At 38.4% G+C, this 24,959-nt stretch overlaps 1 protein-coding gene across 1 annotated transcript in view; it reads left to right on the top strand.

The window, feature by feature from the left end:
* LOC129503545 (teneurin-3-like) overlaps positions 1-21,858 on the top strand; it is a 184,991-nt gene extending 163,133 nt beyond the window's left edge. Inside the window, exons 3-4 of the mRNA XM_055315683.1 lie at positions 13,993-14,271; positions 21,746-21,858. Coding sequence (XP_055171658.1) covers positions 13,993-14,271; positions 21,746-21,858 — 392 coding nt within the window. The remainder of the gene's footprint in view (positions 1-13,992; positions 14,272-21,745) is intronic.
* Positions 21,859-24,959: the final 3,101 nt, after the last annotated feature.

Genomic DNA, 24,959 nt, shown 5'->3' with positions numbered 1-24,959 from the left:
ATGTAGTAGCAAAGTTTATAAAACAAAAACTATTAGAAAAAAAAGTTGTTGAAATAAATTTATTAGGGGATATTTTGGTTTAACTCCTTCAACATCAGATCTAAAAGACAAAAATAAGAAAGCAATTGTATAATATTAATAAAAACTTTCAGCTAAGATATATATTCAGAAATTTATAACCAGCAGATTGAAAGGATACAAATTTTCATAATTCTACAAAAGAGTTGCAGAAACGGATTATGCATTTAGCTACAAAAAGAAACATTAAAAAAATCAGAAAAGTAGAGGCTTTAAAAGTCTAAATTGTTTGAGTATGTAATTCAGTAAAATTTGAAATAAGTAACCCAAAGAAACACAAACAAAACTTTTTCCTTCTGTGAATTATGACAACCCTAGATTATCAGAAGAAGCAATAGAAAGCAAGGAAAAGAATGTTCTGCTTTCAAAATTTAGGAGAGGGAGAGAAAACCATAATCATAGGAAAAATATATTGTGGAGTATACTTAAAAAATAAAGACCAACAAAGAGGAATCTGCTATACATCCTAAGAAATGGGTAAAATAGCAGAAAAATAAACCAAAGGAAATGGAGGAGGGAGATAATCAAGATAAAACTGAAATTAAAAACAAACAAAAGCTTATTCTTTAAAAAGACCAAGGAAATAGAAAGCCCTTAATGATCCCAATTAAAAAATAATGAGAATAAAAATGGAGATCCCGAAGACCATGTAACAACTAAAAGGGACTTCTCCACATAATAATTCGAATATAGAGGAATTTATTTTTTCTTAGCAAAATATAATTGACACCAAATTATTTCAAAACATGGAGAAAATTTGTCCAGACCAGTTATCTCAGAAGAGATTAGAAAAGAGGCCAAAAGGGTACCATTACCAAGGAAAGAGCTCCTTTTGGTGAATTTTACATTCCTAGGTGAATTTTACAAAACCTTCGAAGTGTAGCTCAATCCAAGGTTCAAAAAGCTATTTAACACCACACATACACATGCAAAAGATGGAAAGTACTCAGATTCATATTATGAAGCTGGCATCACCTCAATAACCGTAATACTAGCTTGAATAAAATACTACACAAAAGAGGCTGTCTGGATCAAAATTACTTCTCAATATATGTGTAAAAAGTAGTCTAAATAACTATTTGCATGTAAGAACCTAGCAATGTATAAAAAGGATAATAGGCTAGGCCAAATTAATAACTGGGTGAGTCCCTAATCCTTGGTATAATGTGAGGATTTTTCAATGTTAGGAAGTCTATTAACATAATTAGGTTAATAAATCAAAGTAGGAAAACATGATCTTATCAATAAATGATGAAAAGGTTTGGGATAAAATTTAGAAACCATTCCTTATTAAACTAAAACTCACTAAGTAAAACAAGAATAAAACACATTTAAATATCTTAGTCATATATAAGATGATCAATTAAAAAAATTAAACAGTATTTTAATTGGTGAGATCCTAGGACCATTTGATCTAAAACCATGAACACAAGAAAGGCTCATCTACTCTCCAACAATTAATATTCAAAATTGTATTCAAAATTGTTTTTGATGTTTTAGCAATTGAAGTAAGAAAAGAACATTAAGTAATTGATTTATATGTTGGAAAAAGTTAAAATTAGCTTTTATATTAATTATACATCAATTGTATACATACAAAAACTATGTGTCTCTAGAAATTAAAAATTTTTTTTGAAATAAAGTGGACCTTGGATGAATACAAGATAAATATATAGGCATTGTAGGTAATATAGCTTTGTTACAAGTATAGATTCTGAATCCAGGTGATCTGTGTTTGAGTCCCAGATCTGCTGTTCATTAGCTGAGTGGCAAGTGCCTTATCTTGGCCAAGCAACTTGCTTGGGCCAATTACTTAATTTCTCTGTGCTTCAGATCTCTTTTATTGTAGAATTTCCTTTAGTTTTCCATCAATAGTGTTGAGAATGAAATGAGTTAATATATGTAAACTGCTTAGGATAATGCCTGATGTATGTTAAATAATATTTTTAAGTAATTATTAAGTAATAATTGGCTAGATTTAGAAGTCAGAAAAAAATGTCCTATTCTAATAGTAACAAACACTATAAAACTCTTTGGAATAAATTTTATAAGAGTCGTATGGGACCTAATATGAAGGGATCTATAAAATGTTATTGGAAGACATAAAACAGGATCTGAATAAATGGGAAGACAGTCAATGTTTTTAGATAGGAAGACTGATATCATAAGAATATCACTCCCCCCAAAATAAATGTGTGGAAGTCAGGGTTTATTTTTAATTGGAGAACAGGGGGTCTTAAAGTTCACATGGAGGAATAAATCTGAAAGTAGCCAAAAAATATATTTAAAAGGCAGATAATGAGGATAAAATGGCCTTAACGCACATCTTTTTAAAAACACTATGAAGCCAATGTAATCACATCTCTATGATATTGGCATAAATAAAGACAAGTCAATCAGTGCAATAGACTAAAAATTTCAGAAATAGATCCTAGTATATAGGGAAATTTAGCATAAAACAGAAAATGGTTTTTCTATTCAGTGGGATTTGATAAATGGTGCTGGCACAACTGGTTATCCATCTGGAAGAATATGAAATTGGACCCAAATCTCTCAGCATATTCAAAAATAAGTTAAGATGGATTAAAGACAAATGTAAAAAGTAAAGCAAAAAAGAATTCTAGAAGCTAATTTGAAAGACGGAATAAAGTGGGAATGACTTGATCCATGAGGAGTGGGAAGCTCCCTAAACAATGGCTTCAGCGTCTACCAGTGATTTCCTTACAAAACAAGAAATCCAGAGGTAGACTGTTCAGCGTCCAAAGATGCCCTCAACGCCCAGGTTTCTTCCTCGTTTGCTCTGCCATCCTTAGCATGTGGCCTCTGTCCCATGGATCCCCAGATGTGTGCTGCATTTTCATATTTCTGGCTGAAACAGAATAAAAGCAAAGGTGAGAAGGCCTTCTCTGCTCTGGACTGTTTCTTTTTACTCCCCAGAGACGTCTTCCTACATCTCTTTTTTCAGAACTGTTATACTTGGCTACGCTTAGCTGCATGAGAAGAAGGAACATTTACTATTTGTGCTTTCCAGCTTTTATAACAGAGGAAAGCAAGGAAAATGTGGTTGTGAATCTACACAGCCCGCCCCAGAGACTACATGTACACCCTGGGAATAGAGGAGACCGTTCTAATGGAAGCAGAAAACCCAGGTGGAAAAAAAAAGCTTAAATGATTAATTTTTAAAAAATTTAAAACCTTCTATATGTAAGTTAAAAACACCATAAACAACATGATTATATTGGGACTGATGATTACAGTTCATATGACATATATAAGGACTCTGTGTATATATAATATACTAAGAGTAACTTTTACAAATTGAAAACAGAAAGACAAGCAATCCAGTGGGAAATGCCATGAATAAACATTTCGCCAAAGAGCAAACTCAAGTGGTCAGTAAACACATGGAAAGGTGATCTGTTTTCCTGTTAGTCTGAGAGGGGCAGTAGCTAATCCTAGCTCCTGCATCCCCAGGACATGGCTCACATCCTGGCTTCTGTCACGGAGCGTTGGTGTACCACGTGACCACCAGTGGTTTGCTTGGGGAATTCCTCCCACCTTGAAAAGCAGAAAATTAATGGAAGGAGCAATGGTGGTGAGAGGTTTTCCCTGTTGGAATTCTGAACACATTTTTTTTTCAAGGAGACAGCCTCCTTAGCTTGATATCATGCTGTATTAGGCGGTTACAGTTCCTCAGGTACAGATAACTTAATAGACTTATGTGTTCCGTCATGGTTTCCTATGTATTGTTTTCACGGAAAAATATACCCACTTGACTCTTGAACAATGTGGGTGTTGGGGACATTGACACCCCACACAATTGAGAATCCTTGTATTAACTTTTGACTCCTCCAGAACTTAACTACTGATAGACTACGGTTGACCAGAAGCCTTACTGGGAATGTAGTCGGTTAACATATGCTTGTATGTTTGCATGTTATATGTATTATATTCTGTATTCTTAATAAAGTAAGCTAGAGAAAAGAAAATATCTCTAAGAAAATCATAAAGAAGAGAAAATACATTTTTAGCACTACACCATACCAGAAAAAATCCACATATAAGTGGACCCCAAGCAGTTCAAACCTGTGTTGTTCAGAGGTCAACTATGCGATCCCTATCAACTTCTGAACACAATACTCACTTTCTTAAAGTGAGGACTTTCTATAAGATTGTGAAGTTTGGGCTTAGGAAGAACTTAAAAAAAAAACAATTTATGAATTGCTTTACTCAAAATTTTACTCAAAAATGTTTATAAAGGTGGTAAATACAACAAAAATCTATTCATAGAATTAGTGAGAGAGAGAGTGTGAACGCAAGCAAGCAAGCGGGCAGGCTACACATGTAGCTGAATATGGAAAGTTTAGGGTTTATATTCCTCCTTTCATCCAGCTTCAGCCAGGGTGAGATTTCATTTGGTGCTGGGCAGAGGCACATTGTCTCAACTGAACCATAACCACAATCCTCTTAAAAACAACTTCTGCTGGCATTGCACTATAATGTTTTGCTGGATAAAGACATTTGGCCCATTAGGAAAATAGCATCCACAACATATCCAGGATTGTGCTGAGGGAGGGAATGAAGAGTTGGTGGCAAAGAGGTGGGACTGTGCCTTTAATATTTTTTAAATCAATATCCAAATAGAGGAAGGTCCATTTTTACAGGGTTGGGGGGTGGGGGGAGGTGACAGTTTTGTTGCTAGAATATTACTAAAATGAGAAATAATTTCAGAACCTTTCTCTACGCTGTATATTCCAACGAGGTCAAAAGAATTAGATTCACATTCCTTCGATGTAGAACATGAAGATTGTACGTATCATTTTAGAATGTCACCGACAGAATTGGACAGATGTAAAAATAGTATTAACAGTGCCTTTACGATCCCTATTATGTGTCTTTCTGTACCATTTTATCCTGCTTCGGAAGTGGAATGTAATACATTGGGTTTTGTTCTTACTCCTCTTATTTTTGTTTTATTTATTTGTGTTTTTTGCATTATGAAAATATATTAAACATTCCAGCATGCTGGAAATTGTGAAGGAGGAAGATGTGAGAGCCAAGAGCAAAATGCTTTTAATTTTAAAGACTGAGATTTAGTTTAGTCTTGGATGCCATTATAGTGAATAATGGGAACTGATCCTAGACTTCAAAAGAAATATGACCATATGGTCTTACCATTCAGCACTTAATGCTGCTATGAATTTCCAGTTATACCCCAAACTTTTCATTTCCCCAGTGTTCCCCCTCACCTCTGTCATCATACAAAAATGAAAGGAATCTGAAACCCTTTTTCTGAAATACTTCTGAAATACTTACTGGTGCCGAGAAAACTTTTTCTTTGTGAGACTAGGATTTTATAAAGAAAGACAAAAACCCGAAGCATTAATCAGATCTACCAGACTAATTACCGCAACTCCGAAGTTTATTACTTTTAAATATTAACTACTTAAAATGATTCATTTAGAGATCAAAATGATTAATCCTTCTCAGTCACTATAAATGTCAGCGGCGGGATTAAAGGATTTAGATGGTCATGTTTACTCAACCTTACATTTTCTGTACTTAAAGACACAAGTTAAATAGCTCCAGTTTATCATCACTTCACGTTCATGTTTTCCTCTGAGCTCCCTCTCTTAGCTCCCCTGCCTAACTGATTGTTAACTAATTTCGGCCAGTTAGGGAGGCAGAGGGCTTCTTTCAGGCTTGGCGGCCAACCTGCTTTGTAGATTACCTACCAGAAGGTGTGAGTAGATAGATGTAGCTTATAGGCCTCCTCCGGACACAGTGGGGGTAATCCTTTCCCCCTGCCTCGGCCTTTATTGGTCTGATGTCTTACCCCCCAGCTTCCTGTTAAATTTGTATCCGGTCCTCACCCCATTGCCAGTTTGGGTTCCACGTTGTGAATCACCACGGTGCGGCTTCAGTCACAATTATTAAACACCTGCTGCTTCATGCTCGGCCGTGTATGCATATTTATACCAATACCCACCGCAGTTTGACTCAGACACCAGCAGATATGTTGTAGCCATGTTATCATCGCTGGGCCTTGGATTGTTCTACAGAAATAATCACTGCGTGCAAATAAGAAGCAAGTTCATTTCAGAACGCCCTTGAGAAAAACCTGTTGTCAAGTTACTCCTCTAATTACCAATGGTTGCTGATGGCAAAGTGGCACCGTTTTGTGGTTGGGTATGTAAATCCTTCCTGATTCATGCTTACCAAGATGCTCTTTCCTTGGAAGTCAGCAGACATTTCTGATTTGAGCCACCAAGCCTTCGATTCTTCCCTGGAGCATCACAGATCTTCTCCTGAAGAAAATGTGTGTTCTCTGGGTCATTCATTCTAACCTAGCTTTCTCCGCCTGCACACCTACTTGGGGTGTTCCCTTCCCACACTTCTCACTAGGTTCACCGTGTTGCCTCTGGTTCCTGTTCACTGGGACAGACAGGTGCCCTTCTCAGCGGAGTCCAGGACGAATGGGGTCGGGACAACCTGCAATGGCCTCCATTAGACTCCTGTTTTGAATAATAAACCAGATTATGATTATAGCATCCAGTGGTCATGTCATGTTCTCTATCTTCTGAGAACTTGAGATTATCAGTCTGTGGTTATGATCTTAATATCCTATTGACAGATAAGGTGAGCAAGCAGTTAAAGGTATTTGCATTTTACATACAGCGTAACGTGCGATGGGGCAGTTAGGATATTTAGTGGGATTTCAAGTTAATTCTTAAAATGTAGTTGTATGTAGGTACTTATAAGTGAAGATTTATACCATCGCTGGCATTTCTCCTGCATGTTCGAGGATGGGTATTCTGTTCAAACGGTGACAAATTTAGCTTAAGAAGTTGAAAGCATTTGGATTGTCCCATAAAATATGCAGTAGGTCTCAAAGGGGGAAAAGTTACATACATTTCTATTGTTGTGCGATCTTCTTATCATTTTGCAAACTCAGCAAAAGTGGGAACTCCAGATAAGAGGGTAGGGCATTAATTCCACAAGCATCGAGTAAGAAATATTTGCCCAATTTGTAGTTTGGGGTTTTACTCAACCCTGGGAGGAATGTCACTCTGTGTCTGGGAAGGGAGAACCCATCCAAACTCACAGCAACCAAGGAAAACATTTAAAGACAATGAACAGGTTATTTTATTTCTGTGTATTAAGTGTATATTGATTCTTCTCTCCACTTCCCAAACTCAGTCTTGGGTGTTGTTATTATAGGAGAAATGGAGGATTCTCCTTGTATGTTGAAAGAAAGGGCAGAAATGAAGCCAGAGACAAATATTGCTCCAACATGTCTTACGTAACTTCACTCCTTTGCAATCAACGAGGAAGGATTTTTTTTTTAAGATTTTATTTATTCATTCATGAGAGACAGAGAGAGGCAGAGACACAGGCAGAGGGAAAAGCAGGCTCCATGCAGGGAGCCCGACGTGGGACTCGATCCCGGGTCTCCAGGATCATGCCCTGGGCCGAAGGCAGACACCAAACCGCTGAGCCACCCAAGGATTCCGAGGAAGGATTTTTAAAGCCCAGCTTCTATTATGTTTTTTTAAATTAAGAAAATTATCATGCAAAGCAAAAATTCAAAAGTATAAGATGAAAGTCACTAATTTCCTTCACTTACAGTTCCTTCTAAATGATCATCACGACAGTTTTCTCGTCTTCTCCTCACCTTTATTCACACTTAGAACCATAAGCACTCACATAATCTGTTGGTTCTCTCTCTTAGTTTCCAAAAATGGGATCAGACTGTACACACCATTCTGCAACTTGTGGGGTTTTTTTGCTTAAAATATATATAATGGCTTCCCTCCAGATCCAAAGATACAGGTCCAAACTCACTGTTTATGCTAGCCACATAATGTTCCATCGCAGGGGCTACATAATGTATTCAGCTATTCCCTTTCTGGTAAGCATTCCAGTTATTTTAATTTTTGCAACAGTGCCACAGTAATCATCATTTGTACATGCATGTTTAAGATCAGGTGATTGTCGTCTCAAAGATAGACTTTCTGAGCTAAAGAGCAGTTTTCATTTCAACAGAAAAACCTTTTCAAAGAATAAATCAGCATAACAGAAAGCAAAGAAAAAAAATAATGGCATAAAATTATAATGAATTCACATAGCAGGCCCGCAGAATCGACTTTGTTTTAAAGGAACAACAATTCTTAGTTTGTCCTCCCAAATTTCAATACCGCTGACCTACATTCCAATTCCCCGTTGCAAACTTGCAGCACGAGGAACTGGCCTGCAGTGTGGTATGAGAATCTACAGATAACAAGTCTGGTGAGGCTGTGCAGCGATGGGAACCCTCACACGCTGCTGGTGGGAATGTAAAATGGTGCAGCCGTTGTGGAAAACACTCTGGCAGGTCATCCAAAGGTTACACGTAGAGCTGCCATATGACCTGGCAATCCTCTCACAGGTCTAGATGCAAGAAAAACAAAGACGTTTATCGACAGAAATTTGTACGTGAATGTTCATAGCAGCATTTCATAATAACCAAAAAGTAGAAACACCTCAAATGTCATTAACTGATGTATGGATACATCACTGAACTCAAGTCCACCTGCCAGGTGCGCAGCAAAGCCAATCACTGAGACGTTGGATATGCAGCAAGGAACCGGTCTATTCAGGAGGCATCAGATGAGACGGGAGGGCAAGCCGAAATCTGCTTCCTCAAAGGGGGACATAAGAAGTTTTTTATAATCATTGGAGTTGAGATTACATAATATATACTGATGAAAAAGGACAGCAGGGGAACTAAAGATTATCTGTGAAGAAAGACGGAGTGTGCACATTGAGCAAACATAAATGTCATATATGTCCCTTGTTCATTTTGGGGACGGAGACTTAACCTCAGAATGAGGCGGAATCAGCCCCTCATCTCCAGAGGTTATCTTAGGACAGGGAGAAGGGTCAATGGGCATGCTCTGAGAGCCGGGATGTGCCGGATGGGGTCTTGGGCCCGTTATCCCTGGGTGAGGAATGTATGGCCTTGCTCATTTCTAGGCTGGAACCATATGAGTTGACTTTGAGTCCAGGCTTCTGCAGAGACAGCCAGTGAGTTTGTTAGTGGGGTCTGAAAGACACCATCACTGATTAGGGGAAACAGCTCTCTGAAGAGCCAGTTTTAAACTCTCTGCTAGTTTTAACCTCATTAACTCTATTGGGTTCATATTCAACTGCCCCCTGAGTTATGATCATTTTTTGAATTTGAGGACTTGGGACGATGACCACTCTGGCTACTTCTTCATCTCCTCAGGGGTAGATTTGGTGTAAAAAGCAATGTTTGTAAATCTTAGCTGCATGCCATGCTGAGCAGAAGTTTTTAACCTTTAGGACAACAGCAGCAAGAGAAATAGAAGCGACATGGAGTCAGACATGCCGAGTGTTTCCCTGCTATAGGATACGATGCAATACTATTTGACCATAACAATGACGTCTTGACATATACTGCGATGGGAATGAACCTTGAAAGCATTATGCTAAGTGAAAGAAGCCCGTCACAAAAGTCCATATTGTAGGGTTTCTTTTATTTGAAATGTTCAGAATAGACAAATCTGTAGTGAGAGAGAATGGATGGGTGGTTGCCTAGGGCTAGGGTGAGGAGGAACAGATAAGGGGAACAATGGGAAGTGGCTGATAATTGGTATCAAGGCTTCTTTGAGGGGGTGATAAACGTGTTCTAACATTGATTGTGGTGATCCTTACACAACACCAGATAGATACTAAAAAGCATTGAATTGCACATTTTAAATGGATCCAATATATGGTTTATGAGTTATGTCCCAATAAAGCTATTTTTTGTGGGGTTTTATTGTTGTTTTTTAAAACAAGGGAGAGAGAGAGAGAGAAAGCAAAACCTAGGCATTAGAGAGATCTAGATTCTGGAGGGAAAGAGAATACCCTGAGTTCAGAACTGGACCACCCAATTGTACAGCCTGTTTCTTTTCAACTCACACAGAGATAGTAGATGTCTCGCTTACTGCTGAACATCACTTGGCAATGCAGCTTGGAAAAATCGCTTCCTTCTCTGACTAGGTTATAGATGCTATGTGAGAAGAAGGCCAAGTAGCTAAGCTCTTTCTCCAGGGCCTTGCTTTTACTGAAGGGGTAGCTTTTGCCGTGTGCTGACTTCACCTGCAACGGTGGTTCTTACCTGGTCCTGTCTGCCTCGTCACAGACCTTCAGTCACTCTTTCAAAATGTGAACTTTAAAAAAAATAATAATAATACAACCTGCCTACATGGTATTTATTCAGTTTTTAAAAATATTTTTTCGAATTTATGAGTGTCATAAAACACAAATGCCTAATCCAATCCAAGCTAACCTTGCCTTTTAATCACAACAAATCTCATTCTCAGGTATACTTTTATTCTTGCTGCAATTTATTGTTTTGGTACTGCTTCAAATTGTAATGGGAAACTCTGTGTAGGCCTTGCTGGTCAAGGTTACCAAAATTCAATGTGCAGGAGGTAAATACTTATTTCACTAGTTTCAGCCAAATAGAATTAATGTAAAGACTCTAAAAGGTGAAGAAGGACATTACAGTCATGTTGTTAGAACCATTGCAAAGAACACAATCTGAAGAAACCCTGGAAAATAAGAATAAGTGTATCCTTATGTCTTTTATGTCCTTTGAAGCCAAAGCAAGATGGTCAAGTTTTTAGCTGCTTCCAGAAGCATCTTCTCTGCCTTTTTCTTTGCGCTCTTCTACATTGCCCTCCAGCCCTCCAGAGCCACGTCACCCAGCCAGAGCCTCCCATCCCCATGACACCTCTGCCAGCTGTCTCTCTTCCCTGAGTCAGAAACCTTCCATCTCTCCATCTTTCCTCCATTTGTCAAAACGGCATGTTTTCCATAAGCATGGCCCATCTTGCTAACACTGCTAGATTGTGGGAAATAACCCCGCTAGAACTAATTTACTCCCGTTTGATCACTAGGTCTCCCCAGGGGTGTTTGCGTGAAAACAAGGGATCCCACAAGCAAGAATCCTTAGCCAAAGAGGGGAATTGATAACAATGGAGCCTGAAGCTCTGAGGCAGGTCTGGGCTAGAGAGATTTATAAATAAAGGAGAAGGAAAAGTCAGCCTTGGGGGTGGTGTGACTGCTCTAAAATTATTTGGAAATTTACCACCAAATTATACATTTCTCTATGACTGTTCATTAACATGCGTCCAGGTGTTTATTTTTTAAGCCATTCCTGCTTAGCCTTACTGTATGCTAGTCACATTTACATAAAGCATCTCTTCAACCAAGTCACAAGAGCCCCGAGAGATGATAAAAATAGACAAGAGTAGAGTGACTTGAACAGACAAGTGGCTTCAGCATAGGTCAACATAGGGTCAGGATTAGCATCCTTTCCTAGAGGAAACGAAAGCAGACCTTTTAATTCAGGAAGGCAGTCCGACAGGGGTTCTTCTGCTCCTGCTTGCTTTCCAGCTTGCATTTCAGAAAGAGCCTGTGAGAGTTTTGAATTATTGTGAGGCATTGATTTCAGAGGGTCAGATGTTGAAGGAGCCCAGGATCCACATCTCGTTCATAGGGATGGTGTCTTGGATATTTATTTGCAAAGCAAGCTGTGTTTACATACCTGGATAACAAATACTAAAGATAGCTTTCTGCTTTCCTCCACCTCATAGATTTTTGCATCAAGATGTTAACAGTGCGAAAAGTCAATAATGTGGAAAATGTTTTCAGTTGCATTTCAGAGATTAGAAAGGAGTTTTTAACTGCTTTTAACCTCTCTCTCATCTCTATCCTCCAATGGGCACCTCCTAAGCAGAGGGAAGATGCAGTCTTATCATCCATTTTCACCCTTTAAAAATTATTTTGTGGGGGCACCTGAGTGGCTCCGTGGTTGAGCATCTGCTTTTGGCTCAGGTCATGATCTTGGGGTCCTGGGATCGAATCCCACATTGGAACCTGCTTCCCCCTCTGCCTGTGTCTCTGCCTCTCTCTGTGTCTCTCATGAATAAATAAATAAAATCTTTTTTAAAAATTATGTTTTATTCTTATTTTGAAAAATCAACACGTGTAACAGTAACATGTAATCATTTTAGACTCTGTTCTTCTGTCTCCCTGTTTGAAATGTGATGTAGAAATAACAGTGAGTTGGTTCTTCTATGACTGTCCCATGAACTGTCCGTGACAGTGACCTTTTTGGGGTTTACTCTCGTAAAGTACAAACTACACTAATTATTTAAAAACTACGGACAATACTGTGCCTTGATTCATCCAACTTGCCCACTTTTTCACTGTTCCACGGGCTCTTTTTTTCCTTTCCTTCTTTTTTTTTCTGACTTTTTTTTTTGTTCAGATACTTATTCAAATCTCTCTGATAAGGAGTTTGATTTGTAGCTAATTGTTGCAACAGATTTTCATTATTTATGAGTGTCATTGTCAGAACCCATTTGGAAGTCTGACCAAGATAAAGCTGATTCCAACTTCTGATATGACCACAGCAATAAAGCAATTAACCACACCAGTTAAAATGTGCTGAGACCTGGAGGCTACTGATATCTTGACAACCAAGTATATACTATATTGTGCATTATGTTTGACTCATTTCCTAGAAGATCCCACATGTTATTATTTTATCACAAATTATTTATGGCACCCTCTTTTTTAAGAATATAACGTATGTTATTTCTCACACCAGCCAATTACGTTTAAAATGTTCGTAGATTGAAGAGATAGAAGTAGGAAAATGAAAACTGTGAGTGATATAAATGCTTCATATTCTTAAAAGTTGATATTATGGCAGCATTTAAATCAGTCTTTGTGTACGGTTATTCTTTACATGTATTTTAATTCTGGTCGGTACCTAAATCTCAGACTCTATCATGCCAGCAAGCGACAAGAAATGGAAGAGCCAATATGTCTGCATCCTACAAGCAAACAGATTTCTCTCTCTTCTCATCTATAGTATCCTAAAACATGTGAAATTTCAAGAGTAGGCACATGACTGGCAAACTCATTAATAAGAGCAGTCATTTTAAAGTGTCACCTAATTTAAACATTTTTGCTTGAAGTTATTGCCATGCCATGAGTTTTATTATGCTCGATTTATTAGTAAAGACCTGCAGGGTTCACAGGCATTTATTTTTCAGGGAACTTGATTTTCAGGGAACTTGATTATCATTAATTTTTAAATACATATTACTCCCGCTTTATTTTCAGAGTGAGCTTTATTTGCAAAAATTGGTTTACTCTGATCAATATAGATGTTTCTAGGTGTTTATTAAAGCAGAATGTCTAGAAAGTCAGAGATCTGCAAATTTTCCAGACGTTACACTCCAAGACATAGTGAACGTATGCACACACACACACACACACACACACACACACACGTTTACACTGGTTGCTAACTTGAGGTGGGCAGATGTAATAAGAACTGACCAAACCCCTACATACGCATAACTTACTCTCTCTTGTCTTCCAAAGAAGTGACATCTGGGTGGGAAAAATCCCATCATTTAAGACTAGAGTCAAGACATGGGAAAGAACTCTGACAGTTTCCATTGCTTCCCAAGTCGCCAAACAAAATCTCATCCCTGATGACGAGTCCTTTCTCTGGGTTGATTTGTCATAGCCTGTGCTCCTCGGCTTGCCCCTCTCTCTGGAGGTGCTTATGGGCTCAAGTGGTTGACAGAGGGGCTCTAAGCGGGGTGTGTGGGAAGTCAGTGGGGGAGCCCCACCCACCCTCCCCTCTGGCACCCACTCGACCCTATGCCATGCAGTGCCCGTGTAAACATCTGGTGCTGCTACCTGGGAAACTGGAATGCTTGTGTGTTTTTGTTTCTGTTTTTGCTTTTTTTTTTTTTTAGGGAGATTTCTTTGAAAACAAAACACAAGAAAACTGAAACATATACTCACTAGTTGTTATCTCTTTTTCCCCCTAATTAGGACAGAATTTTACCCTAAGGCAGTTAGGAGTTTGTGAACCAGCAACTCGAAGAGGACTGGCATTTTGTGCGGAAATGGGGCTCCCCCACAGAGGTTATTCTATCAGTGCAGGGTCCGATGCTGATACTGAAAATGAAGCAGTGATGTCCCCAGAGCACGCCATGAGACTTTGGGGCAGGGGGGTCAAATCAGGCCGCAGCTCCTGCCTTTCAAGTCGGTCCAACTCAGCCCTCACGCTGACAGATACGGAGCATGAAAACAAGTCGGACAGTGAGAACGGTAAGTGCCATTTTTTGCTCTATAATGTTGGCCTTCAGTGCTTCTGTTTTAGTTGACTGTGGGGGCATGCTTCTCTTCCTTTCTTCTTTCTTCCCACTCTTCCTTCTCTGACTTTCTTCCAGCTTCCTTTGTTTTCATTTGAATGCAAAGGAATTCAAGAAATGTCCTTGAATAATTCATTTTTTTCCTGGAAAAAAAATCAATATTCGACATCAGATTGTTAAATTCTGCAAGCAGTCTATGATGTGTTGGCTATAGTTTTGAAAAACAGTTTAATTATGTACAGGAAAAAAAAAAAAAGATCAGCTTCGACTTATCTTGGACCATGTCACCTGTTATCCTCTGTGGAGTAGCCAAGCAAGTGGTGATAAGGTTTACCCCAGAGCCAGCTTGTAATCAAAGATGTCTTTGTAGATTCCTCTTGAAGATATCTCAAAGAAGTTGTGGAATCTTAGAATGGATGAGTGAGCACCCAGAATAGTTTATGAACAGGGCTCAAGTGATTGAAGAACAAATTTGATCGTGCTTTAAACTTACTAGTTGATGAGAGCAAATGAAATTTTGGTAAACAGGGAGAGTATGGTTTTCGATGTGCTTTGGGGACTGCATTATTATGCAATTAAGTCTACACACAAAAAATTGGATTTTAGGATATCCAAACAGCAGCATTACATATTGTAAGAAAGGGATCTTTATAAATTATTGGGACTCTTTTCTTATAGCTAATGCAGGACCATAAAAATAGTTCATTTATATGCAATAATAGATTTAAAAGGAAACTTAATTTTTAGTCGGTATTGCTTCAAAGAAGAATTGGAGCATCAGTGCCAACATACCAGACAACAAAGGGACATTTCTCCTTCACATTTAATAGTAACATTGCACTTGCTACTTCAATCTAGTTATTGATGCTATGTGTATGTGATGCATCAAGAAGCAAGGAGAAAATTAAAATAGAAGAATTGCATGACATTTGAAAAGAAAGATGGTTGTTTTACCAACAGTATTTCATTTGTATTATTTATTGACCAACTTTGTCAGCTTTGCTTTGCAATACGAAAGCAGATCTATTCAGCTTTCAATTTTAGCTAAGTCACAGTATGAAGTGGTACCTCTATCGCTTCCTGCTATTATTACCCATTTCCTTCCTACTCCTGAAAAAAAAAAAAAAAGTCTGATTTAAACCAACCAAAACAGTGTCTTTCCTTATGTAGAATGTTAGTGCATTAAAACAATCAAGATCAATGGCTAATATGCACTCGATGTATTCATTTTGGTAGTGTCAGTTCTGGGTGGAGACTGGGTTTATTCCAACCCCAAACAGGAAACAAATTCTTTCTGACAAAATGAGTCCTCGAATCAGACTGCCAGCATTTCCCTGAGCTAATCCATCCACCTCAATAAAACCTGTATTTATATCAGTTTTCATTGTGAATTCAGAAGGTTCTAGCCTTAAATGCATAAAATTTGGTATCAACTTTGTTTTCTGTCTATCCAAATCTTCAGGTATGAATGTTATATTCAAATGTAGCACTCGGTATTTCATTTCCCTAAAATACATGATAAAATTTATGGTAGTTATAGAAAAGAGTAGAACGCAGCAAGATAATGCATCCAGTTCTGATTATCTGCATCAGATCCACACTCGTATCCATTAAATATTTTCTCAATCAGGTCAGCATGTTCTTTCTACCCACACCCTCTATAGCATCTCTTTCTCCTCTGTAATAACAAATGTGTCCTGTGATTGCATCTGTAGTGGTAAAACATAAATTAATTTAATGATTTTTTAAATTGTGTATCTGCTAAAGCTATCTCACAGTGAATGCCCAAACACACACCATTTATTTTTTCTTTTAGGAAAATCTAAAACTTACCGAATTGTTAACTTATAGTCAACAGCATAAAATATCCAACTGGTAGGGAGGAGGAAAGGAAAACTGAATGTCTCCCACCACTGGCCCTCACCATTTGCATAGATTCTTGTTACCTGAAGAAGGACCTTGCCTCCCCCAGGACCTCATAGACCTTGGTCATGGAGTGATGTCAAGGCAAGAAAAGGCATACTCTTTCTTTTCTCCAGATGGTGGTTATAAAGCAGAATGAACAGAGATAGGAAGAGGGTGTCAAGGGCCTTGCCTTGAAATTCAGAACATTTGGTAGCATTTGTTGAGAGTAAACAGGTCAGCCAAGTTAAGAGTATAAAGTGTCAAAAACAATGTTTGTTGAGCTGGGCAAGTGATGACTTAAACTTGTGTTTACTCTTTTCCCCAAGGTTTGGCTGTGGTTGTTTTTAAAAAAAAAAAAAAAATTTTTTTTTTTTTTTGATGGTCCAAGAACTCCCAATGAGGTCAGCTAAGGGAAGAAAGCAAGAGACGAAATAAAATAAATATGGCTTCTTAATGAGCACTGGCTACCGCATAGTTATAATATCTACCTCCATAGGAACAAATTCAGATTAGTTTATTTGTCCTGAATTTTCAGTGATTAGTCAGAAAGAGCAAGAGTCCACTGAAAGTAAATAATTGCATTAAGAGGTGGGAAAGGATAATTTTCTGAGATATTTAGCAGACCTTTTGAATTGTGGAATGAGATAAGAATATTGAGGATTTTTTTTCTGATAAAAAAAACTATGGTTTTTCTTAAGCTAAGTTATAGGAAAAACTAAAACTTATAATCCTACATATGGTCTTCTAACATATTTCTAAGCAATAGCCTCAAAATTATTACATATTTTTACCATTACTACTTCTAGTCAAATATTTCTCATCTAAAATTACTGAAATAATTCAATCCTATCCTCAGTTATTTTTCATTGCTCTAAGTTTGGAAGACCATTGATTTTCCAGTGATATTTTCCTTTGCCTTTCATTATTTTAACTGTCCAATATCATTCATTGTTGTACTAGGTTCAGATGAGTCTTTGGAAGTTCTATTATAACCCTCTAGGTCGAAACAAGAAGGACATGTGTGAAATAACTCACCAAAATGAAACTAATTTAGGAACCAGACACTGACTTGTTTTCATCCGGTTTAGAATGGGAGTTCTCGTTGACTGTTTTCATCATTTGAAATAACTGTGGATAAGGCTGTTTTCCCCAGGAAAAAAAAAAAAAAAACTTATTCAACATTTGTAAAATTATGCAAGCCGAGTGCCTGATGTTCTAGTTATAACTTCAAAGAAGAGTTTAGTCACTAAAAGGGATTAGGTTTCATTTATTTATTGATAAAGAGGCCAACAGTTCAAGTTTAGAAGGCGCTAGCACTGCTGTGAGGCTAATGAAATTTTGATGGCCCTAGCATCCCGCAAGAGTAAAAGAACATTCGGACCATGTCACACGTCTGCGTGTTAGCAGAGATGCAAAACAAGTGATAAAATTTATCCTTTTGCAAAACTAACTCTTCACCAACCATGGGGATTTGAAGTTACAAAGCATTTTGAGGCAAAAAAAAAAAAAAAAAGAAAGAAAGAAATTGCCAGTATATTGAGTTTCGTATGGGATCCCAAATGTTGGTTGTGGTCCGAATTAGGGATCTGGAATCTGGGAGGAGTCCCTTCTTGACACAAGGCTTGCTGCGGTCGCCTTCATCAGGCTAGTCAGCTGCCAGGCTCCAGGGCAGATGCTGGAGGGGTTTGTGGCCACCTAGTGAGCCGCAGTTCTGGTAAACTGTTGTGAGGTTGCCAGATGAACTGATGAGCGGCCCTAATCAAAGGTAGAATTACCAGTGTGCTCTGGATTGTTTTAAGGGTCTTTCCTGTCTCTGACGTATGGGGTAAAAGACCCCTGGCTGAATTTCCGCTCTGCAGCTTTGCAAGTAATCTGATCTCGGTTCCAAGTGTCTATTTAAATGTCAGAAACAAAGGACTTTTCTTTTCGAGACATCAACCTTGAAGCCTTAACAATGTTTATGCATCTTTTTCCAGAAGAAGCCATAACGCAGACCATCCTTTGTCATGCAGCGCTGTGGCATCATGACAGGTGCCTGCTGTAGAATCACACTGATGGGGTGTAGGTCTTTCATTCACCTGCTGAAGCTGTTTGCTCTCGAATCACCCAATCACCCAGAGCTCGAGTTCCCAACTTTTCCCTCTTCCTGCTACTCTTGGACAGGTGGGCAGCATCCCAGAGGTGGGATGCTCCTCTGCAGAAGGTCCCCATCTTGTCCCTGTCCCTGTCTCCACAATCTCTTAGGCCTGTTCCCAAGCCATGACCTTTTTTTTTTAATTTTTTAATTTTTTAATTTTAATTTTATTTTTTTTTTAAGCCGTGACCTTTGAAGTGAGACAGACCAGGAGGAGCTAGCCCTCCTCTTCTGCCTCACTGGGATTCCAGACCCCAATAGTCCCCACTGGGAGGAGTGGTTGAGAACATGGTGTAGGGGGCAGGTCACCTGGCTTTGATTGGGCCCCACCATCTCCAAGCTGTGTGACGTTGGGCAAGTTACTTAACCTTCCTGTGCTGCAATTTGCACAAGGGTAACATAGAGAAAAAATAAATACTATACAGCCCTCATAGGGTCGTTGTGAGGATTAAATGGGTTCGGATCTATGATGTGCTTAGAACAGTGCCTGGCACCTAGTGAGTTCCAAATAAGTGTGTGCTCTTATCATCTGTAAAGAGCAGAAAATTATATCTCCTTTGTAAGTGACGATGAAGATTAAGTCAAACAGTATCAAGTACCTACATAGTTTTGGCCCACGGCAGATCTCCCCTCCTCCCCACCCCACCACCCCTTTTTACTCTCCCTCTGTCTGCTGTTAGTTTTGTACATGTGGCAAGATGAGAGAGAGCTAGTGATCTCCAGAAAAGGCACTGATGATTTGCATAGTCTGGAATTTCTGTCACCATTTATTGACTCTTTTATTTTTCTCCCAAACCCCACATCCTTTTTAATTTACTGTAATTAAATGAATGTACATTGAATGGTGCTGATAATTAGTCTGATGGCTGTAGACTTCAAAGACTTTAGAATGCTCCTTCCCCTCCTGGCCAAAGGAAATTTCAAAAGTAGTGTTTCCCTCAAAGGCATGTTACTTAGACAGCCAGTCAATTAAAAGGCAATTTAACTGATGCTCATCAGTTCACACGATAAAATAAATCATTCCTGGAAGACTTTATTTCTCACCTGGGGTCTTAGCAATATACCTGTGTAGGACCTCACTAATGCCACACTAATTGTGCATGATACTAAACTATTAAGGGCTAATTTGGCTGACAAAGAGGGTATAACAGTAAAGGGCAATATTTTGAGGTATAATACATACTTGCTTTGTACGGCTAAAGCATTTCAAGGAACCAATTTACTTGTCCTTTGAAATACTGTTTTAAAAGTCTACTTTCTATATAGCTAGCTGAAGTCAAAAAGTTGAGTCATGAGACTTTAAAAGGACAAAGGCATGCTTCTTAAACCAATCTGACGAACTATTGCAGTGATAATATTTAAAACCCATCTCTCAAAAAAATAAAAAATAAAAAAAAAACTAAAAAACTAAAAAAATAAAACCCATCTCTCAACAGAAAGCTTGTAGCTATTTTGCAATCCAAATTACCTGGCCAAGTAGAATCTGTTCTCAAAGAACGAGCAGGGCACCTTCTTCTGTCTCTGAGAGACTGCTTATAGGTGACAGGGGAAATGGAAGAACTTGGAGCTCTTCTATTAGCAATTAAATTCTAGAGTAGTCTGGGAGAAACTCTTTGGTGGCGTTGGAGTATCCCATATGTCACGTAGTTGGGATGCTCTCTACAACGACACGGATGTCATTTCTCTTCTGACTCTTTTCACAAAGGGCATATTTGAGTTTTCTGAAGATAATGTGAAGGGAGGTGTAGTAGTTCACCTCTCTCCATTCTGTTACTTCAACTTCATCCATGAGCCTTCCAGCCTCCTTTGGAAATTGATTGTAAGAATGAAGATGGAATTCTGTTGCTGTAAGAAATTAATGATATGTCAGTGTTTTCTCTAATTTTATGAGATTCTATTGCACATACTAAACTATAACATGTATATAAATTCCATTATGAACTCTCTTCTGGCATGTAACGGTCACTTCCGGCATGCTCTACCATTGTAAATTATATTTTATGTCTCAGGTGCTCTGGGATGTGAAAACCAGCAAAAGCAATATGTCTTTTTTGCTTACTAAATTGAGCTCAGAATTAGAGTGCTGCTTTGCAGAATACCGTCAAATAGTTTCAAATATATAAAAATAATTACGTTGCCTTGTTCTGTAAACATTTATGGCTTAATAGCAACTTGCCATTCTCTTAACGAAGCTTTCATGTGTCATTTAAGAATGAAATATTTATTTCATGGATATGTTACAAGCCACTCAAGCACAGTAAGCTATGATTTAAATTAGCTTTTTAAAAAAATTTAGCATGATGAAACTAGAATTAAGACTACGAAGTCCACTGCCTTTGTTGTGATCACTTAAGTATTTCTATACATTTGTATTTCCCATCCTAAGAGGATTTTTGGAACTTCTTGGTAGGTTGCTACTCTTCACATGAATATTACCATTTCTAAAAAATTCAAGTTGTATTCTAAGTATTTCTGTTCAAAGTATATGGAGTATGGAGTATATGCTATCTCTCTTTATATTCTAAACATTCTCTTAATGGTAGAGTTGAAATCAAAGTAAAGCATACCATGCACATATCAAAACTGATGATGTATGCTATTTTGATTTTTGAATGTGTTTTTGAAATCCTTGAAAAATTACAGTGGTAGCAATAAAATTGTTTTAATTAATGAATTGAACAGCAACGAATGCTGAATCAGGTTTATCGATGTAATTATCACTGAAATAGAAAAATTAAGTGTTAGAGCCATAGAACCTAAGTGTATTTGCCATTCTGGGGGTATTCAAGTGGAGAGAAGCTAACAGGGTTTTTTTGGTTTGGTTTCTTTCTTTTTTTTTTTTTTTTTGGTGCTATTTAAAGGATATTCTTCTCAAGTCATAATAATTCTGTTTATTAACAAGATACATGCATACAAGTATAAATGTGAAAACCTTATACATTATTTACTGAGTAGTTTGAATGATGGTTTACTGTATTGAAAGTTTTTATATTTATCAGTGGATTTGGGATAATTTTCCATAGTGAATAGACTGTACATAAACCAAATGTAAAACCTTTCTTAAGTGCAGATGAAAATTCATACAAACGCATACACACTTGAAAAAAGGGCAATGAAAACACCTTATGAGTCGTACCTTGACTTTAAATATCATCACAGAGAAACTGAAAAGCGAATAAAGTTTAGATGTGACTTTTTGAATTGATTTCTTATTTAGTATATCAGCTACATCTTCATTCAATGAAGAATACATGCTGGGTATCATACCAGATGCTGGAAAAATAAAAATGAGTGCGATGTAGCCCCTGACTTCTAGAGATTCATCGGCTAGCTAGGCAAACGGGTCAGTAGAGTCTGTAATTGGATTTTAATGTGGTAAATGATATTACAGCACAATATGCGAAGTCCGTTGTCAGCACAGAGCAGATTGTGGCCAACAGAGACTGGGGGCAGCAGAGGAGAGGATGTTTCATAAAGGAAGAGGGACGTAGCATTGGAACTTAAAGGACTTCTGGAAATTCAAGATGTAGACAAAGCAGCAAAGGAGAAAGTGTAAAGTCTTCTGAGAACCATGAGCTGTTTGGTACCTGGAACACAGGATGTGGGTAGGGGAGTGATGATTTGAGGCAGTATAAGCAACTTTGCAAACCATATTGCAAAGGGCCACATGGCCATGCTAAGAAACCTGTATTCTTTCCTGTAGGTAATGGAGAGGCTCTGAAGGATTTTCATGCAGAGTAATATTGCAGTCCTATTTACATTTTACAGAACATTCTGAAAGCAGTATGGAATGTGGACTGTCTTTCCCACGGTAGGCTCTCTAGGGGCATGGCCCTGTTCACCATTGTATCTCTGTGCTCACCTCACCCAGTGTCTGAACCTGGAGCTATGGTGTTTGCTGAGCAAAGACACCGTGGACTTGTAGGTCAAACTCGAAAGCAAATCAGCCAACCAGATAGTACTATGGTTAACGTGTGAGAAAATATAAGTTTAAGCCGAGAGCTGGGGAGAAGAAGATGGATTCAGATAGAAAGAAACAAGAGTTAGTGATTTATTCATTGCATTGGGGTTAGGGAAGAGAAAGACATTTTTTTTAAAGATTGTATTTATTTATTCATGATAGACACACGGGGGGCGGGGGAGGTGCGGGTTGCAGAGACATAGGCAGAGGGAGAAGCAGGCTCCATGCCTGGAGCCTGACGTGGGACTCGATCCCGAGATTCCAGGACCACACCTCAGGCCAAAGGCATGTGCTGAACCACTGAGCCACCCAGGGATTCCCATAAGAGAAAGACATTTTAAAAGAACCTCTAAACATGGAAGAATGTTATAATCTAGGTGATGACGTAGTTCAAGTTGGAGGTTTGTGGTAGAGTTAGTAAATCCGCCAAGAACAGGTTGTATTTAAGGTGTTTGGGGAACATCAAAGTTCAATAATCTATTAAGCAATTATATAGAGATAAAAAAAATTAAATAGATTTTGTTGAAAAACATTTACTATATGCTCTGTATGATTGTAGTTAAAGCCGTCGGGTGGAATTAAATAAAACTCTCCCCAAAAGCAAATAGGATGAGTAGTCAAAAAGAGGACTGAGGTAAAATCCCGAGTTCACCAATATTTAATATGAGGGTGTAAAATAAGTCCAATGGAAGAAACAAAGGGGACCCTTCCTTAGAAACAAAAGGAAAATCAGCAATATCAGTTCACAGGAGACAAGAGAGATAGGTCAGAGGAAGCAGAGTCTAAACTTCCAAAAGTCTAGTAAGTTAAATGCAAAGATACTTCCTGGATTGCACAGGAAGTTGTTCATTTCTGTCTGAGGGGCATGGTGGTCAATGCTGTGGGTGGAGAGATGAACAAAAAACTCAAAAACATGGCACCAGCAAGTGTAGATTATTCCTTCCAAAGCTCAACTAAGACAGGAGGGAGGTAGGCTGATAACTCCTAAGACCTATAGGGGCAGGGAGGGGTATTTTTTTTTTTATTGGAGGACATTTCAGCATCTTTATAAGGAAAAGGAAGGAGCCATCCAGGAAATAGAAAGAGAAAGGAGAGGAGATTAGGGGATATTAATAGTCTGTAACTTTTAATCCCCCCAACCTTTTATCTTTTGAGGTACTTTTCATCTTACAAATTTGTGCACATAATAATTTCAGTGTTTGTTATAGAAAAGCTATAATTTAAAAAGGTAAGATTCTATCTGTATTCATTGAAATCATAGCAAACAGTAAATCAATGTAGTTGATGATATCTGATAGAATTGAAATTCCATGTCATCACAAGATTTGGGGTAAAGTACATTCTTATTCAAAATTGGTATTTTATTTCAAAATAGTCCTATAAAACTGTAGAAGAAAAAAACCCAAACTCCCACATCCAGAGTCCTATGGAAAATAGGGAGTTACTGAATTTGGAGTGTGTCTAACAGGATTGTTCTCAGTGGTCCTCCAGATACGTGGGTAACTTCTTTCTTTTCCCTATCCCTTCCTTTGCTAAAAAACAAAATGCATATTTATAAATGTAAAATTATATAACTAGATTTGATTATTAATGAATAATATCAAGGCCTTATCAAACATCAATTTTAAATAAACCACAAAGGGGGCCAAATAACCATATCACAAGTAATATGTCCAAGAGAAATAGAAATATGCTATTAGGGATGCCTGGTGGCTCAGCGGTTGAGTGTCTGCTTTTGGCCCAGGTGTGATCCCAGGTCCTGGGATTGAGTCCTGCATCGGGCTCCCCATAGAGAGCCTGTTTCTCCCTCTGCTTGTGTCTCTGCCTCTTGCTCTGTGTCTCTCATGAATAAATAAATAAGGTCTTTAAAAAAAATGAAATTTGCTATTAAAAGCCAGAGTGAAGGGCACCTGGGTGGCTCAGTCGGTTTAGCATCTGCCTTCAGCTCAGGTCATGACCTCATGGTCCTGGAATTGAGCCCCACATCGGGTTCCCTGCTCAGCGAGGAGTTTGCTTCTTCCTCTCCCTCTGTTCATCTCCCTGCTTGTGCCTCTCTCACTCTCTCAAATAAATAAATAAAATATTAAAAAAAAAAAGCCAGAGTGGTAGTTGTTACCTACATATTGCATTTTGGAAAATGTGACTCTGTGAAATGATTATTCAGACTAAACTGAATAATTGGGATCCCTGGGTGGCGCAGCGGTTTAGCGCCTGTCTTTGGCCCAGGGCGTGATCCTGGAGACCCGGGATCGAATCCCACATCGGGCTCCCGGTGCATGGAGCCTGCTTCTCCCTCTGCCTAGGTCTCTGCCTCTCTCTCTCTCATTCTGTGTGACTATCATAAATAAATAAAAATTTAAAAAAATTAAAAAAAATAAAATAAACTGAATAATTGATTTGCCTTTAATTGGTTAATATCAAGTAATCAGTAGGGGGATCCCTGGGTGGCGCAGCGGTTTGGCGCCTGCCTTTGGCCCGGGGCGCGATCCTGGAGACCCGGGATCGGGTCCCGCGTCGGGCTCCCGGTGCATGGAGCCTGCTTCTCCCTCTGCCTGTGTCTCTGCCTCTCTCTCTCTCTCTCTGTGACTATCATAAATAAATAAAAATTTAAAAAAAATTAAAAAAAAAAAGTAATCAGTAGGAA

This window comes from Nyctereutes procyonoides, unplaced genomic scaffold (assembly GCF_905146905.1).
Source record: "Nyctereutes procyonoides isolate TBG_1078 unplaced genomic scaffold, NYPRO_anot_genome, whole genome shotgun sequence".
NCBI lineage: Eukaryota > Metazoa > Chordata > Mammalia > Carnivora > Canidae > Nyctereutes > Nyctereutes procyonoides.
Note: the sequence above shows the minus strand (reverse complement) of the source record. Positions and strands in the feature narration are given on the sequence as shown.